This window comes from Caretta caretta, chromosome 4 (genome assembly GCF_965140235.1).
Source record: "Caretta caretta isolate rCarCar2 chromosome 4, rCarCar1.hap1, whole genome shotgun sequence".
Classification (NCBI taxonomy): Eukaryota; Metazoa; Chordata; order Testudines; family Cheloniidae; genus Caretta; species Caretta caretta.
The window spans coordinates 114,545-130,586 of NC_134209.1; the positions used below are offsets into that span (position 1 = coordinate 114,545).

The following is a 16,042-nucleotide window of genomic DNA, read 5'->3' on the forward strand; positions in this document are numbered from 1 at the left end:
AGTAGCTCCCAGGTAACGAGGTCAGTCTGATTGGTGTATAGTTCCCTGGCTTCTACTTTTTCCCCTTTTTAAAGACGGGCACTACATGAGCCCTTCTTCAGTCTTCCAGGACCACTCCTGTCATCCATGAGTTGCAAATATTATTGCCAGTGGTGCCAAGAGTTCTTCAGCTGATTCCTTCAGTACCCTCGCCTGAACAGCATCAGGCACCACTGACTTGAATTCATTCAGATTAGTCAGAAGATCACAGGAATATGATATTAAAAGCTGGGATTTTTTTCCTACAGGAAGCAAACAGATCAGACTGGTGAATGGGGCAGATCGTTGTTCCGGGAGAGTGGAGATTCATTACAATGGCACCTGGGGGACAGTCTGTGATGATTACTGGGACACATCAGATGCCAATGTCGTTTGCCAAGAGTTGGGATGTGGACACGCCCTTAATGCAACTGGCTCAGCTCATTATGGGGAAGGATCAGGGCAGATCTGGCTGGATGATGTGAATTGCTCTGGAAGCGAATCCTATCTTCAGAACTGTTCCTCTGGTGGATGGGGTCGGCATAACTGTGGGCATGGTGAAGATGCTGGAGTTCTCTGCTCAGGTCTGTTCTTTGAAAGTTTTATTGAATCTAATTAATAGGGGTTAATGTAAAAGGTTGATGTTAACAGAGAAGCCATAAAATGGCTTTCCCCTCTGGAAATGGTGAGCCTGGGGTTAATCAGCTCCTCTCTGTGCAGGGTTTGCCATTCCCCTTCTGTGTTCCCTTGGCCATACTTTCAGGGTAGCCCTGACAGTTGGCCCAAGGGGTGATCCTTCACCAAACAAAAAAGGAACAGTCTCATAAACTAAAACCCCAGTAAGGTACCTTTTGCTGCCTCCTCACTGGTGCAGGGTGTTGCCCTGTTGGTTTTCCCTGGGCTCTCAGTCCTTACCTAGTAGGCACTCAGGTTTGGCTGTTTCCCCTATGGGAAGGAACACAGCCCCTCACCCTGGAGAAGCTTATTTCCCTACTGCCACTAGCCTGGCAGCAACTTGTTTCTCTCTTCCCCTTTCCTCTACTCAGAGGAGGGGTTTTAAAAGGCCCTTAGTTGGGATCAGGTGCCCCTAGCTGACCTGGGCTAACTCCCTCTCAGCTTGTAGGGAAAACAGCCTTTAACATTCATATATTCTTGTGGCATGGTAAACAGACTTTCCCGCACTGCCGTATCCAAGTTTTCAAAAATCAGGAGACAGGCCCAAAAATATCAGGAAATTGGTTTAAAACAATGTGATTTAAAATCATAGAATAATAAGAAGGAACTGAAATGGTCATCTAGTCTAACCCGTGCCAGGATGAAGGATTTGTTTCTAAACAATTCAAGACAGATGCAATCCAGCCTTCTTTTGAAAACCTCCCGTGAAGGAGCTTCCACAACCTCCTGAGGCCTCTGTTCCATTGTCCTGCAGCTCTTACGGTTAGGAAGTTTTTCTTGAGATTTAATCTAAATTTGCTGTGCTGCAGTTTGAACCCACTGCCTCTTGTCCTGCCTCTGTGGGAAGAGAGAATGATGTTTCTTCATCTTTTTTATGGCAGCCTTTCAAGTATTTGAAGATCATTGTCATGTGCCCCCTTAGTCTCCTCTTTTCCAAACTAAACATACCCAGTTCCTTCAATTTTGGCTCATATGAGTTGCCTTCAGGGCCGTCCCTAGCTATTCTGGGGCCCTACGCAGCCCCCTCATGGGTGTGGGGGGGCAGGCCTCCACGGGGGGCAGGGCTGGCTTTGGGGGCAGGGGTAACCACCACCCCCAGCACTCACCGGTGGCGCAGAGCAGGCTTGGGCCAGGTCGCAGCGCTTCCCACCACTGGCGCAGAGGCGGGAAGGGTCAGGGCGGGGGTATAGCAGGGCAGGGGCTTTGGGGAAGGGGTGGAGTGGGCCTGGGCTGGGGAAGAGCAGGGGCAGAGGCCGGTGGAGCTGGAGCAGGGGCACGAAGGGGCGGGGAAGGAGCAGAGCAGGGTGGGGGCTTTGGGGAAGGGCTGGAGTGGGCCAGGGCTGGGGCGGAGCAGGGTCGGGAAGAGGCAAGGCAGGGGCTAGAGCAGCAATGCAGCTGTGCAGGGCACCAGGAAATGTGATGCCCCAAATTTCCTGGTGCCCCACGCAGGTGTGTACTTTGCATGTGGGTAGGGACGGCCCTGCTTGCCTTCCATCCCTTTGATCATTTTTTTTGCTCTCCTATGGACCCTTTCCAGTTTCTCTATATCCTTTAAGAACAGATGCATCGATGAAGTGAGCTGTAACTCACAAAACCTTATGCTCAAATAAATTTGTTAGTCTCTAAGGTGACACAAGTCCTCCTGTTCTTTTTGCGAATACAGACTAACACGGCTGCTACTCTGAAATCTACATCCTTTCTATACGTTGGTGACGAAAATTGGACACAGTTCTCCAGCTGAGGCCTAACCAGTGCTGAGTAGAGCGGTATTATCACCTCCCATGACTTGAGTGCTATGCCTCTCTTAATGCAACCTAAAATTACATTTGTGGGTTTGTTTGTTTTTTCTGCAACAGTATCACATTGCTGATTCCTGTTGGGGATGTGATGCACCACAACTCCCAGATCCTTCTCAGCAGTGCTGCTGCCGAGCCAGTTATCCCCCGTTCTCTATTTGTGCATTTGGGTTTTCTCCCCCAAGTAGAGTACCTTACATTTGTCTTTGCTGAATTTCTTTTTGTTGTCTATAGCCCAGTTCTCTAATTTATCAAAATTCCTTTGAACGTTAGCTCTATCCTCCAAAGTGTTCACAACCACCACTAGCTTTTTGTCATCTGCAGTTTAATCAGTCTGCTCTCTATTCCTACATCCAGGTCATTAATAAAGTTGTTAAATAACACTGCACCCAGAACAGATCCCTGTGGACCCTCACGTGAGACCTCAGTCCAATATGACATTATTCCATTAATAATCAATCTTTATTCGCAGTTGTTTAGCCAGTTCTGCATCCCCTCAATGGTAGTTCGGCCAAGCCTGCATTTCTCCTGCTTACTTATCAGAATGTCATGTGGGACTGTGTCAAAAGCCGTGCTGAAGTCCAGGTGTATTACGTCCACCGCATTCCCCTATCCACCAAACCACTTACCCTGTCCAAGAAGAAAAGCAAGCTGGCTTGGCATGGTTTGTTCTTAGTAAATCCATACTGGGTGATCACCCCTTCATCCTCCAGGTATTCACAAGCTGAATGTTTTATACATTGTTCTAGTAGCTCCCAGGTAACGAGGTCAGTCTGATTGGTGTATAGTTCCCTGGCTCCTCCTTTTTTCCCTTTTTAAAGACGGGCACTACATGAGCCCTTCTTCAGTCTTCCAGGACCACTCCTGTCATCCATGAGTTGCAAATATTATTGCCAGTGGTGCCAAGAGTTCTTCAGCTGATTCCTTCAGTACCCTCGGCTGAACAGCATCAGGCACCACTGACTTGAATTCAATCAAATTAGTCAGAAGATCACAGGAATATGATATTAAAAGCTGGCATTTTTTCCTACAGGAAGCAAACAGATCAGACTGGTGAATGGGGCAGATCGTTGCTCCGGGAGAGTGGAGATTCATTACCGTGGAGCCTGGGGGACAGTCTGTGATGATTACTGGGACAAATCAGATGCCAACGTCGTTTGCCAAGAGTTGGGATGTGGACCTGCCATTGATGTCCTTGCCTCAGCTTATTATGGGCAAGGGTCAGGGCGGATCTGGCTGGATGATGTGAGTTGCTCTGGAAGCGAATCCTATCTTCGGGACTGTTCCTCCAGAGGATGGGGTCAGCATAACTGTGGGCATGGTGAAGATGCTGGAGTTCTCTGCTCAGGTCTGTTCTTTGAAAGCTTTATTGAATCTAATTAATAGGGCATTAATATAAGAGGTCAGTGTTAACTAACAGAGAAGCCATAAAATGAGAAGAAACTGAGTATGAAAGTGGAGAACCTTCTTGCCTGTCACACAATTCTTTTGAGATATATTCGTTTGGAATGGTAACCGGACTTTCCAGCTCTGCCTAACCCAAGTGTTCAAAAATCATGAGTTACGACTAAATTATCAGGAAATTGGTTAAAAATAAAGAGTTTTAAAATCATACAATCCTCAAATCATAGTGCCATAGTGTTAAAAGGGATGAGTAGGGTCACTGAGTCCGACCCCTGCCAAGATGAAAGATGTGTTGTGGTTAAACCATCCAAGAGAGATGGCTATGTAGCCTCCTTCTGAAAACATCCAGGGAAGGAGCTTCCATAACTTCCCTAGGCAGTCTGTTCCATTGTCCTACTGTTGTTAAACTTAGGAAGTTTTTCCTGAGATTTAATCTAAATCTGCTCTGCTATAGTTTGAACCCATGCCTCTTGCCCTACCCTCTGTGGCAAGAGAGAACGATTTTTCTCCATGTATTCGTGTCATGCTGACAGAAAGCAGAAGACCGGAAGTCCGCAGTGCAGTAATGCGATATTTATTGGGGTTAGTTTCAAGCAAGCATATCCATAGCTCTGACACTGCAGAGCCTTTGTCCCAGTGTTCCAGTTCCCCCTTCCTTAGCAGGCATAATTATACCTGTAATGCATAGTGTTGGTCCCACCCCTTACAATTTATGGTCGAGTTCCATTGTGGAAGGTCTTGAGTTGGTCCCACCTCTTTTGTATCCCATTGGAGGGGTAGGGAGAGAGGTTGTGTATTGGCCAACGCCAGGCCTTTCTTTGGCTTTTAATGTTTCTTATGTCTCTCCCCACCCGCTCTTGCTCCTCCTAACTGGTTGCTTGATCTTGGCTTGAGAGAGAAGCCAGGCAGCCTTCCAGTGTATGCTCATACATACTCCCAGCATACCCAGTAACACTTTAACTCTATTTCTTATCTTTTCTCATTGTGCTAAAAGCCCCATTTGGTTGTGAGAAATATAACACACAGCGTCTTTGGTCTTTGTTCACACATATTAGTAAGGAAATAAGAGTATAAAAAATCAAACTCAAAATTCTATCTCAGGCAAACAAAGAGGTCTACGTACTAACAACAGCCTTACAAGTATTTTAAGACTGCTATCACTTCCCCACGGAGTCTCCTCTATTCCATAGTAAACATACCCAGTTCCTTCAGTTTTTCTCATATGGGTTACATTCTCTTTCTTTGCTCCTCTTTGTCGCTCTCCTCTGGATCCTTTACAGATTCTCTACAGCCTTTCTATACACTGGTGACCATAACTGGACACAGTACTCCAGCTTAGGCCCAACCAGTGCCAAGTGGAGTAATACTGTCACCTCCTGTGGTTTGCATGCTGTGCCTCTGTTAATGCAGCAGTAGCAGGCAGCTTGGAGGGCCGAACAGCCTAGTGGTTAGAGTGCCTGGCTCTCAGCCCTTTGATTGGTTGAGCAGCCTCAGTGTTTATGGCCTAGAGGGGTATTGAGATCAGGGCCCTTCCTCTCCATTGGGTCCAAACCCAGGTCCCTCAGTAAGTCAGCCCCTGAACAGGGAGGGATCCCTCCCAGCAGGATGTCAAAATCCTCTTCCATGGCCTACCTCCTACTGGTCTGTTCAGCTTGAGGAATGGCCCCTCTAGTGCAGTTTGCTGGATGGCTTGTTTCCTGCAGGGTTCCCTCTTGGACTAGGGCAGCGCCTTGCTGCGATCTCCAGCTCCTTCAGGCAGGGCAAACCCCACAACGTCTCTGGTTTCCACTCAGTAAGTTACTTCAGGTGCTGGAGGCTCCTTCACAGTCTCCCTTGGTTGTGGAGACAGTGCTTATTCTGAGTCAGCTACCCTGGCTGGCCGATTACTGCTCCTTCCCTTCAAGTAGGGAGACAACTAGCTCCTGACTCCTCACCAGTCAGCACCAAACTGAGCCAGGCTCTCTTCACCCCTGCCCCCATGCCTGGCTTACACTGCAGATATAGCATGGTGGGGCTAGCTGGGCCCAAAGGCTCTCTTTAACACTTGCTGTGCAGGCTGGCAGTTTCTCTTTTTCATCAAGCAACTTACAGTTGCATTTGCCTTTTTCCCAACAGCATCACAGTGTTGATTCATGTTGAGGGTGTGATCCACCACAACTCCCAAATCCTTCTCAGCAGTGCTGCTGCAAAGCCAGTTACCTCCCATTCTACCTTCGTACCTTTGGTTTTTCTCCCCCAAATATAGAATATTACATTTGTCTTTGTTGACTTCCTTTTTTTTAATCTGTAGCCCAGTTCTCCAATTTATCAGGATCTCTTTGAATTTTAGCTCAATTCACCAAAGTGTTGGCAACCCCCCTAGCTTTGTGCTACCTGCAAATGTGATCAGTATGCTCTATATTCCTCCATCCAGGTCATTAATAAAGATGCTAAATAACACCAGACCCAGAGCAGATCCCTGTGGAACCTCACTTGACACCTCCAATCTGGCATCATTCCATTAATAGTCAACCTTTGTTTGTGGTTGTTTAACCAATTACGTATCCACCTAGTGGTAGTGTTGCCAAGCCGGCATTTCTCCAGCTTACTTATCAGAATGTCCATGTAGAACTGTGTCAAAAGCCTTGCTAAAGTCCAGGTATATTATGGCCATTGCATTCCCTCCTCCACAAACCCAACTGCCATGTCTTAGGGCTTGTCTACGCTACCAAAGGGGGTCTATCTAAGTTACGCAACTTCCGCTACGTGAATAGCATAGCTGAAGCTGACCTACTTACCACGGTCAATTCAAGACAGATGCAATCCAGCCTTCCTTTGAAAACCTCCCATGAAGGAGCTTCCACAACCTCCTGAGGCCTCTGTTCCATTGTCCTGCTGCTCTTACGGTTAGGAAGTTTTTCTTGAGATTTAATCTAAATTTGCGGTGCTGCAGTTTGAACCCACTGCCTCTTGTCCTGCCTCTGTGGGAAGAGAGAATGATGTTTCTTCATCTTTTTTATGGCAGCCTTTCAAGTATTTGAAGATCATTGTCATGTGCCCCCTTAATCTCCTCTTTTCCAAACTAAACATACTCAGTTCCTTCAGCCTTTGCTCATATGTCTTGCGCTTCATCCCTTTGACCATGTTTGTCACTCACCTCTGGATCCTTTCCAGTTTCTCTAAATCCTTTCTATACACTGGTGACCATAACTGTACATAGTGCTCTGACTGAGGCCCTACCAGCAGCAGCTAGAGCATTACTGTCACCTCCTGTAATCTGCATGCTGTGCCTCTGTTAATGGAATTTTAACAGGTGGCTTGGAGGGCCAGTTGGCCTGGTTGTTGGAGTGCCTGGCTCTCTCTTCCCCTGATTGGTTGAGCAACCTAAGTCTTTAAGGCTTGCAGGGTAGGGGAACCCAGGTCCTCCCTCTCCACTCCCCCCAGCTGAGGGCCCTGTGTATGTCAACCCCTGATTGGGAGCGGGGCGGGGCGGGGCGGGGAAGGCTGGATCAAAGGAAGTGGAGAAAGCTGCCTTTTCTCTGGATTCTGTAGTGATGGGGGTGTGCCAACATTTCTTCTTCAGATCCAGGTGGTGATGTACTCTGTTTCCCCTACCCTGTCAAGTAGTTTGTCAATGCGAGGCATGAATTACACATCAAATTTTGAGACTGTGTTGACCTTTTGGAAGTCATTACTAAACCAGGTGGTCCAATCAGGCTTGGGGACCAATACTACGGGGCGTTTCCAGTCTCTGAATGATTCCCCGATTACTCCTAGTTCTAGCATTGATTGGGGTTCTCACTTCATGGTTCCCCTCAACTCCTGGGGAAGGGGTTGCCTCCCATATAACAGCTCAAATGGTGAGAAGCCAGTGGAGGACTGGGGGACTTCTTGCCTGGAGAACAGGGGAGGAGGGAGTAACTGGTCTCAGTGTCACATATCCGTCTGTAAGGACGAACTTCCAGGGCATCCTCTTTAGTGTTCTGTTGAATCTTTCCACCACACCATCTGTTTGGGGGTGTTGAACAGATGTCCTGAGAACCTTGATTTTCAGCAGTCAGCACAGTTGCTTGATCATCTGGGGCATAAAGTTCATTCCCTGATCTGTTGCAATCTCCCATGGCATCCCAATCCAAGCAAAGATTTTCATGAGTGCAGTGGCCTCCATTTTGGCATTCACAGAATGGAATGGTACTGCTTCAGGGCACCTAGTTGCATAGTCAACTGTAACTAAAATGAACTAGTCGCCTGAGGCACTGTTCTCCAGGGAGTTGACTATCATAGAATCATAGACTATCAGGGTTGAAAGGGACCTCAGGAGGTCATCTAGTCCAACCCCTTGCTCGAAGCAGGACCAATCCCCAATTTTTTGCCCCAGATCCCTAAATTGCCCCCTCAAGGATTGAGCTCACAACCCTGGGTTTAGCAGGCCAATGCTCAAACCACTGAGCTATCCCTCCCCCCAAATGTCCATTCCAATCCAGCCAAATGGCATACCTACTTGCAGGAGGGAGAGGCTCTCTGTGGGCTAAGGAGCTTTAGGCTGGCACTGCAGGCATGAGGCACAGAAATCTGGAACATCTTTGATACATGGGATGCCCACTCAACTGCAAGGGTTGGGGTCTCAGCAGGACCTGTGGTTGGAGACAGGGAGATCCCGCAGTCTGAAGGGGGTCTCACAAGCTCCTTTAGCAACTCCCCAAAACAGTTCCAGCCTCAGCCAACAATAGCAGGGTAGGCAAACATTGGTGCTGTCAAGACTGATTCCCCATTCTGGCACTTTGAGTACAGAAGGGGGGGCCCCACAAAGTCCTTAAAAAATACTTTGCCACTCCAGGCTTATATTAAACTCCCAAGTTTACAGATTCCTGGCCTTGGAGTATTGCTGTCGCCACCCAAATGCAAAACCCCTCTGAGAGCCCAGGAAGGCTCACTTGGGAATTCCTTCCTGTGGGGTACCCCCAAGCTCTTTCACCCCCCTGTCCGGAGAAGAGCAGAGAAAAGAAAAGCGCAAAGAAACCAGCTGTTGTCACCAGCTGACCCTGGAATCCTTTGTTCCTCTTAGTAGCTAAAAGAATAACCTGTGCACAGACCCCCTCTTCTTCCTAAGACACAGGAATGAAATCATGTTCTTAAAAAGATTATTTGTATTTTTAAGAAAGAAAGAAAGAAAGAAAGAAAGAAAGAAAACACATCTGGAAAATCAGGGCTGCTGCTTGATGTTAAAAAGCAACTGGAAGGATTAAACACCAGGAATTGCTTCCCTGGGGTTCAGCTTAACCATTACAAAAGAACAGAAGTACCTGTGTTCAGCACAGAGGAATTCACAAGCCAAAATAAAGAGATAAACTTGTTCGCGTCTATCTAAACATTCCCTGCCCTACTTACATCTATGTAGTTCCACATAAATTATTCTAGGTATGGATGCTGGGAAATTTCCAGACCTGGTCCTGAGCTTCTTACAGCAAACCTGCTAGCTTGGTTCTTTCAGACAAAAGACAAAAGACCAGCCGACAGAGGGGCAGATTTTTTTCCAATTTGAAAGTTGCTAGTCTTCCCGTTGGCTCTTTTGGCCAGGTGCCAACTCACTTCCTCTTACCTAAGCATTTCAGTGAGACTTCTTCACCCTTTACAGATAAGGCAAGAAGAGTACAAATACTGAGAAGGATTTTTATAGCTAACTGGCTGGGTGTCCATAAAAGGATGCTACCTGCCTCCTCATTTGCCACAGGTGCAGTGCCAGCCAACAGGGACTCTGTGTTCCCTACTGTTGGAGTCACTTAAATGTGCGGATAAGGTTCACATCCCCATCGACACATTGTAGCAGGATGAAGCCACAAGTTGGTCCAGGATTAGGAATCACCAAGGTCTGGCCAAGGATCTGGCCACACCCTTAGTCAACAAGCCCCACAATTTCTATCCATTCACTTGTACAGGGATGGTCAACTTTGCAGGTCTGCCTTGTCAAGCTTGTCCCCCTAGTGTCCAGATCTTCCCAAAACTGCACTCCATGGAGGGGCAATCTTGGGACCAGTGCCCGGGACAGTCACAAGTGAAATACCAGTCTTGGCCTTGGCTGTGGTGACTGGCACCACACCCATGTATTTGAGGGGTCCCATCCCCTAGGAATCCGCTGAGTTCAGGCTCCAGCAATACCCCCAGATTTGAGTGCCTCAAGATCCTGGTTTCCCTGGGCTGCTCCCTCCTGTGGTTGTGTGTGGCTTTAAGTTCCCCCAGACCAATGTTGCAGGATCATTTATAGGGGTCTTGGCAGCCAGGTAATTTTCAGTGAGCCGAATGATGTCTGCTATGATCTCTAGATGCCATAACACCCTCTCCTTTCTCCAAGTGGGCAGTATCTGGGTGAACTGCTCAGGTAGGAGCAGCTGGCTACCTGAGCCCCCATCCATGTTTTGGGTTTGAGCCACCTCCAGCATGCATCCTGTAACTTCTGGGTGACCGGCCTGGGGGGCCCATATCAAAGGCAAGGAAAGGCATTGACTTCCCAAACAGGTGTCACAGATGTGCAGCCAAAAGCTGGGACCCTGGTGGCCCCGCTTCTTCCCCTCCCTGCCTTCCACACTTCGGATGTTTGTTTATGGTTCATGCAGGTTCTCAGGGTGCCTGGGAAGGCTGAGTAGCAGATAGTCTCCTCAGCTGCCCCTGAACGGGCAAGCAATCTCAAATTTCAAGTCAGGTATGCTTCCCCAGCTGCTGGCCCCTGACCCCGTCCTGCTCCTTAGGTCGGCTAAATGGGCTTCCTCCTGGCATCCCCAGCCACAGCCAGGGAGTCCCCCTGTCTTTGCTCAGCTTCCCCCCTGATTGCTCTATGTGGGGTTTCCTCCTTTCCTGCCTCATTCCCCCAGCCCAGCTGCTGCTCACTGGGGTCCTCCTCCCCTTCCCCTCTTCCCCACCCTAGTCCTGCTCTCCCTGCTCAGCCTCCCTCCCACACCCCCTCTTGCTAGTGCCTGGAGTGGTGATGGGGGTTTCCCCCATCCAGCCGCTCTGCACGGTCACCACAGTCCCCTCCCTGCTTAGTCTGTCTCCCTCCCCTTGCGAATGCCTGGTCGGTGGGTTCCCCCCCACTCATGCACCCAGCTCCTGCTTGCACCTCCTGTCCTCCCCTTGCCCTGCAGCGCTTGCTACAATTCTCCCATCTCCCCACCCAGCCTCTCCTCCCTGCCACTTGCTGCATGGGTTTCCTCCTCGCCCCCTTCCCTGTCCACCTGCTCCCCGGGTTCTTCTTCCTCATAGAATCATAGAATATCAGGGTTGGAAGGGACCTCAGGAGGTCATCTAGTCCAACCCCCTGCTCAAAGCAGGACCTATTCCCAACTAAATCATCCCAGCCAGGGCTTTGTCAAGCCTGACCTTAAAAACTTCTGAGGCAGGAGATTCCACTACCTCCCTAGGTAACGCATTCCAGTGTTTCACCACCCTCCGAGTGAAAAAGTTTTTCCTAATATCCAACTTAAACCTCCCCCACTGCAACTTGAGACCATTACTCCTTGTTCTGTCATCCGCTACCACTGAGAACAGTCTAGGTCCATCCTCTTTGGAACCCCCTTTCAGGTAGTTGAAAGCAGCTATCAAATCCCCCCTCAGTCTTCTCTTCCGCAGACTAAACAATCCCAGTTCCCTCAGCCTCTCCTCATAAGTCATGTGTTCCAGTCCCCTAATCATTTTTGTTGCCCTCCCCTGGACTCTCTCCAATTTTTCCACATCCTTCTTGTAGTGTGGGGCCCAAAACTGGACACAGTACTCCAGATGAGGCCTCTCCTCTTCCTGCTCGTGTTCAGCCCCCTGCCACTCACTCATTGCAGTCCCCCTCTCCCCATTCACTCAGCCAGCCCTCGGCTCCCTCCCACTCGCTAGGTGGATTTCCTTCCCGCCCCCAACTTCTTCCCCCATCCACTGCTCTCCTTGTCCTCTCCTCCGTGCAAAGGTGAAAGTAGGCCCGTGCGCCACGGTGCGGTGCACCAGTAAGAGAGTGGCTGGCTGGGGGCAGGGCTCTGGATGCTGCCAGCTGACCAGTAAAGTTCCTGTCCCGGTGCTGGGCATAGCCGGCCCACCCCCTCCCCCTCTGCCATCCCGCACAGGAGCCCAAATCACCACCCCCCTTTGGCCCTCAGCCCCAGCGCTGGATGGCCGCCGGGGTGCTGGGCTCGAGCCCCCAGCCCCAGGTGGGCTTGAGCCGGCACCCACAGCCCCTGGGCAGCACAGCCGCAGCACCCCCAGGCTCCAGCCCCAGTGCTGGGGCGGCCGGGCAGCATGGTCCCCTCTGCCCCGGCCAGCCTGGGGGATCTGGCAGCCAGGCAGCTCCCCGCACCCCTGCCCTGAGCCCCCACCAGGGGGGTTGTGATAGGACAGTACCTGTAAGAAATTTAAGTTACTTTCACCCCTGCCTCTGTGCTCCCCCTGCAACCGCCCTCACTGCTCTCCATTTCCACCTGCCTTCCTCCTCCCTCGCTTGCCCTACCTGAGTTGCTCCAGCATCATCTTTGGCTTGGTGTTGAAAGCAGAGGTAGAAGTGTGAAGATCTGGGATTTTATTTATGCCCTCCCCCCACATCCCAGACTTCCAGTGTGGCAGTGGACCCATCATTTAAGGCTTGATCTCAAGGAGAGTCTTTCCACTGATGTAAAAAGGCAGCGGATAGGGGACTTAATTAGCCTCTGCCTCAGTTTCTCCATCCAAAACCAGGGATAATAATAATACTTGCCTGCCTCACAGGAGTTTGTGTAATTTCATGGGTTTCGGTTAGGTGCTTTGAGGTTACCAGATGGAAAGTGCTTAAAAGTGCTACAATTTTGCAGAGTGCTTTTTACAATTCCAAAACCTTTATGCTTTATTCATGCAGTAGGCCCTCCTCCTGGATCACCGGAGAATTTCAGTGTGGGACTGTATGGGACCAAGACTCCTCCCATACAACTCCACAGAAAGGGGCAGAAGCAGGGCCCCACCGGGCCTGCCCCCATTGTCACTTTTCCAAGTAGGAGGAGGGAGGGCTAGGCAAAGACGCAGGCAGGCCAGCCAGCCTTATGCTCTGTGTGCTGTCAGTCAGTGTGCTGCAGGGAGGGCTGGATCACTTGTGGCACCAGGCACCCTATGCTGTCCTGTCCTCAGGGCCAGCTAAGCAGGACTGGGCAGCTGAGGAGGAGAAATAAATGGCCAGGAGGAATGGATCCCCAGCCCCCTCCCCCTGGGCCAGAGCCCTTCAGAGCGTGCCCAGGGGTAAGCTGTGGACCAGGGGCAATTAGGTTTCTTGTTCAAATTCTACAATGGGTGGGGTGGAGGAGCACTCAGCTCGGGGGAGAGGGGTATGGAGAAAAGAAAGGGAGGCCGAGGGAGGAGGGATGTGGTGGTGGGGAGGAGAGGAAAGAAGGCATTGGTAGGGTATAACTCAACTCTTTTCAGTGGATGGGATTTGACTGTTGGCCATGAGAATGGGGCTGGGGATTTGGTTCCTTCTCCCCGGGGATATAGGGTCTGCCGGTCTGGTGCATATTGCTGGCACCACCATGCTGCCTCCGTGGGACTTTTTGCCTCCTTGGTTCTGTGAGCTGAGCGGGTGTCATTGTTAAAGTAGCAGCCAGCCTTTATTTTCCTGCCCGGAGCCATGTCCCTTTGGCAGCTCTTATTCATTGCCGAGGTGCTTCCTGCTGTTAAAACAATAGACACAGGAAGGCTCCAGCTTGGCTGTGCGAAGAAGTGAAAATGAGGTGGCAGCTTTTGCAGTCTGATTCCAGCCATTTTCTTCTTGGCAGGGTGCAAATGCCAGCTGAGGATGAGGCCTGACACCTTGTTTCTTTGTGAAGAAAGGGCAGAGCTTTCTCAATTAGCTCTAACTGCTGCTTGCCGTTGTACGTCCCCCAGGATCAAGGAGAGGGGTCGGGGCACTTGAAAAGGCCTTTTTTAGGCTGCCCGCATGTCAGGGTATATCAAAAAACCTGTGACTGACATTTTTTTTATTCCCAAGTGTAGTGCTTTTAGTTAGGTACCTTCTGTGTGTCCAGTCTTCACACACACCCTCTGGCACACAGTGCAAAACGTGCTCCATTTTCTTTGGAAGGAAATTGCAGAAAAGTGGAGGGTTATTTTCAAATATCATTTGCCTGGGTTCAGGGGTTTGGCTGGAAGGAGACGTGCATGTGGTGAGCGGGAGGGGGGAGCAGGGAGGGGGAGGGAAGAGAGGAGGGAGACTGGGGAGGGAGCAGGCGGTGGGGCTTGGGGCAGAGCAGGGGTGGAGTATGGGCAGGGCCACAGGCAGAAGAGGCGGTCTGGGAAGCTACTGGCTCCCTAAATGGAAGCTTCACCCACCGCCCCAGCCATGGTGACCTGGCAGGGTCTTGTTCCTGGTGGGCACTGCTCCCCAGGGAAGCGTAGCCAGAACGTCTCTTCTGAGATGTCCAAGGCATTGAAAATGGCTGCCTTGACATAAATATAATTTTGGACTCACCAGGGTCTAATGCACAATACGCCATCTGGGCTACTCCTGTTAAGTATGGGCCATGCACCACATGCCACTGGTTTCAGGGCAGGGGGCTACTGTGATCACCGGCTCAAAGGTTTCAAGAAAGGCCTCGGGATCATCATCGGGCCCCATCTTGGTAAGCCTGATAGGGGCGGCAGTCACAGTGGGGGCTCCACTGGAGTGTGTGGCCATAGTCCCCTGACCATCTGCTGGACCAACTGCTGCTGAATCTCTGAATGGAGGGGGGAAGGTGGGGGCCAACCCAGCTGGGAGTCAGAATCCACTGTCCTGGGCTACTTCCTACCACTCCGTTCAGTTTGAAGTATGGACCCTGTAGTCCATTTTGCTGGGCGGCTTGTTTTATGTAGGACTCCCTCTTGGGTCTTTGGCGGTGCCTAGCTGTGGTCCCAGACAGAAGCAATTTGGTAAGAGTGAACCCTCAGTGTCTCTGTGGTCTGCTCACTCAGTTACCCAAGGTGCTGGAGGCTCACCTCCTTCACAGTCTACCTTTGTTTGGGAGATCGTGCTTACTCCCAGATGGCTGCCCAGGCTGGCCAGCTAGTGCTTTTTCCCTTCAGGTGGGGAGACAGCTAGCTCCTGCTTCTTCACCAGTTAGCCCAAACTAAGCCAGGCTTTCTTCTCCCCATGCTGCCTCCAGGCCTTGCATTGACTGCAGGTACAGCACAGTCGGGCTAGCTGGGCCCAAAGGCTCTCTAACACCTGCTCTGCAGTTTGGCAGTTTTTCTGCTTCATCACAGCAACCTAAAATTGCATTTCCTTTTTTCCCAGCAACGTTGCATTGTTGACTATGTTGAGGCTGCAATCCATCACAACTCCCAGATCCTTCTCAGCAGTGCTGCTGCCAAGCTGGTTTCCCCCCATTCTGTATTTATGCTTTTGAATTTTGTTCCCTAACTTTAGCACCTCACATTTCTATTTGTTGAATTTTGTGTTGTTGTCTTTAGCTCAATTCTACAATTTACCAAGATCCTTTTGAATTATTGCTCAAACCTCAAAATGTTGGCAAACCCCTCTAGCTTTGTATGATCTGCAAATTTGATTAGTATGCTCTCTGGAGTTCTCTGCTCAGGTCTGTTCTTTGAAAGCTTTATAGGTGGGTGGTGACTAACAGAGAAGCCATAAAATGAGAAGAACCCTGAGTATGGCAGTGGAGTGTCTCCTTGCTGGTCACACAATTCTTTTGACATATATTCCTGTAGAATAGTAACCAGACTTTCCAGCTCTGCCAAACCAAGTGTTCAAAAACCATGAATCAGGTCCCCCAAATCAGGAAATTGGCTGAAAATCATATGATTTAAAATCATGGAATCACAGAACATAGGCTTAAAAGGAACTACATGTGTCATCTAGTTGAACCCCCCACCAAGATGTAGGATTTGTTTTGCCTAACCATCCGAGACAGATGGCTATCCAGCCTCCTTTCAGAAACCTCTGGTGAAGAAGATTCCACAACCTCCCAGGCAGTCTGTTCAATTGTCCTACTGTTCTTACAGTTAGGAAATTTTTCATGAGATTTAATCTAATTCTGCTATGCTGTAGTTGTCCTGCCTGTCCTGTCCCACTCTTGTCCTGCCCTCTGTTGCAAGAGAGCAATATTTCTCCATCTCTTTTTGGGCAGCCTTTCAAGTATTTGAAGATCGTTATCATGTACCCCCTAAATCTCCTCTTTTCCAAA

General features: G+C 49.8%; 1 protein-coding gene across 1 annotated transcript in view; it reads left to right on the top strand.

Annotated features, from left to right (window-relative positions):
- The window catches only part of LOC125629608 (scavenger receptor cysteine-rich domain-containing protein DMBT1-like), a 59,769-nt gene that overhangs the window by 18,334 nt on the left and 25,393 nt on the right, over positions 1 to 16,042 (top strand). The window contains exons 6-7 of the mRNA XM_075127378.1: positions 288 to 602; positions 3,523 to 3,837. Of these exons, the coding sequence (XP_074983479.1) occupies positions 288 to 602; positions 3,523 to 3,837 (630 nt within the window). The remainder of the gene's footprint in view (positions 1 to 287; positions 603 to 3,522; positions 3,838 to 16,042) is intronic.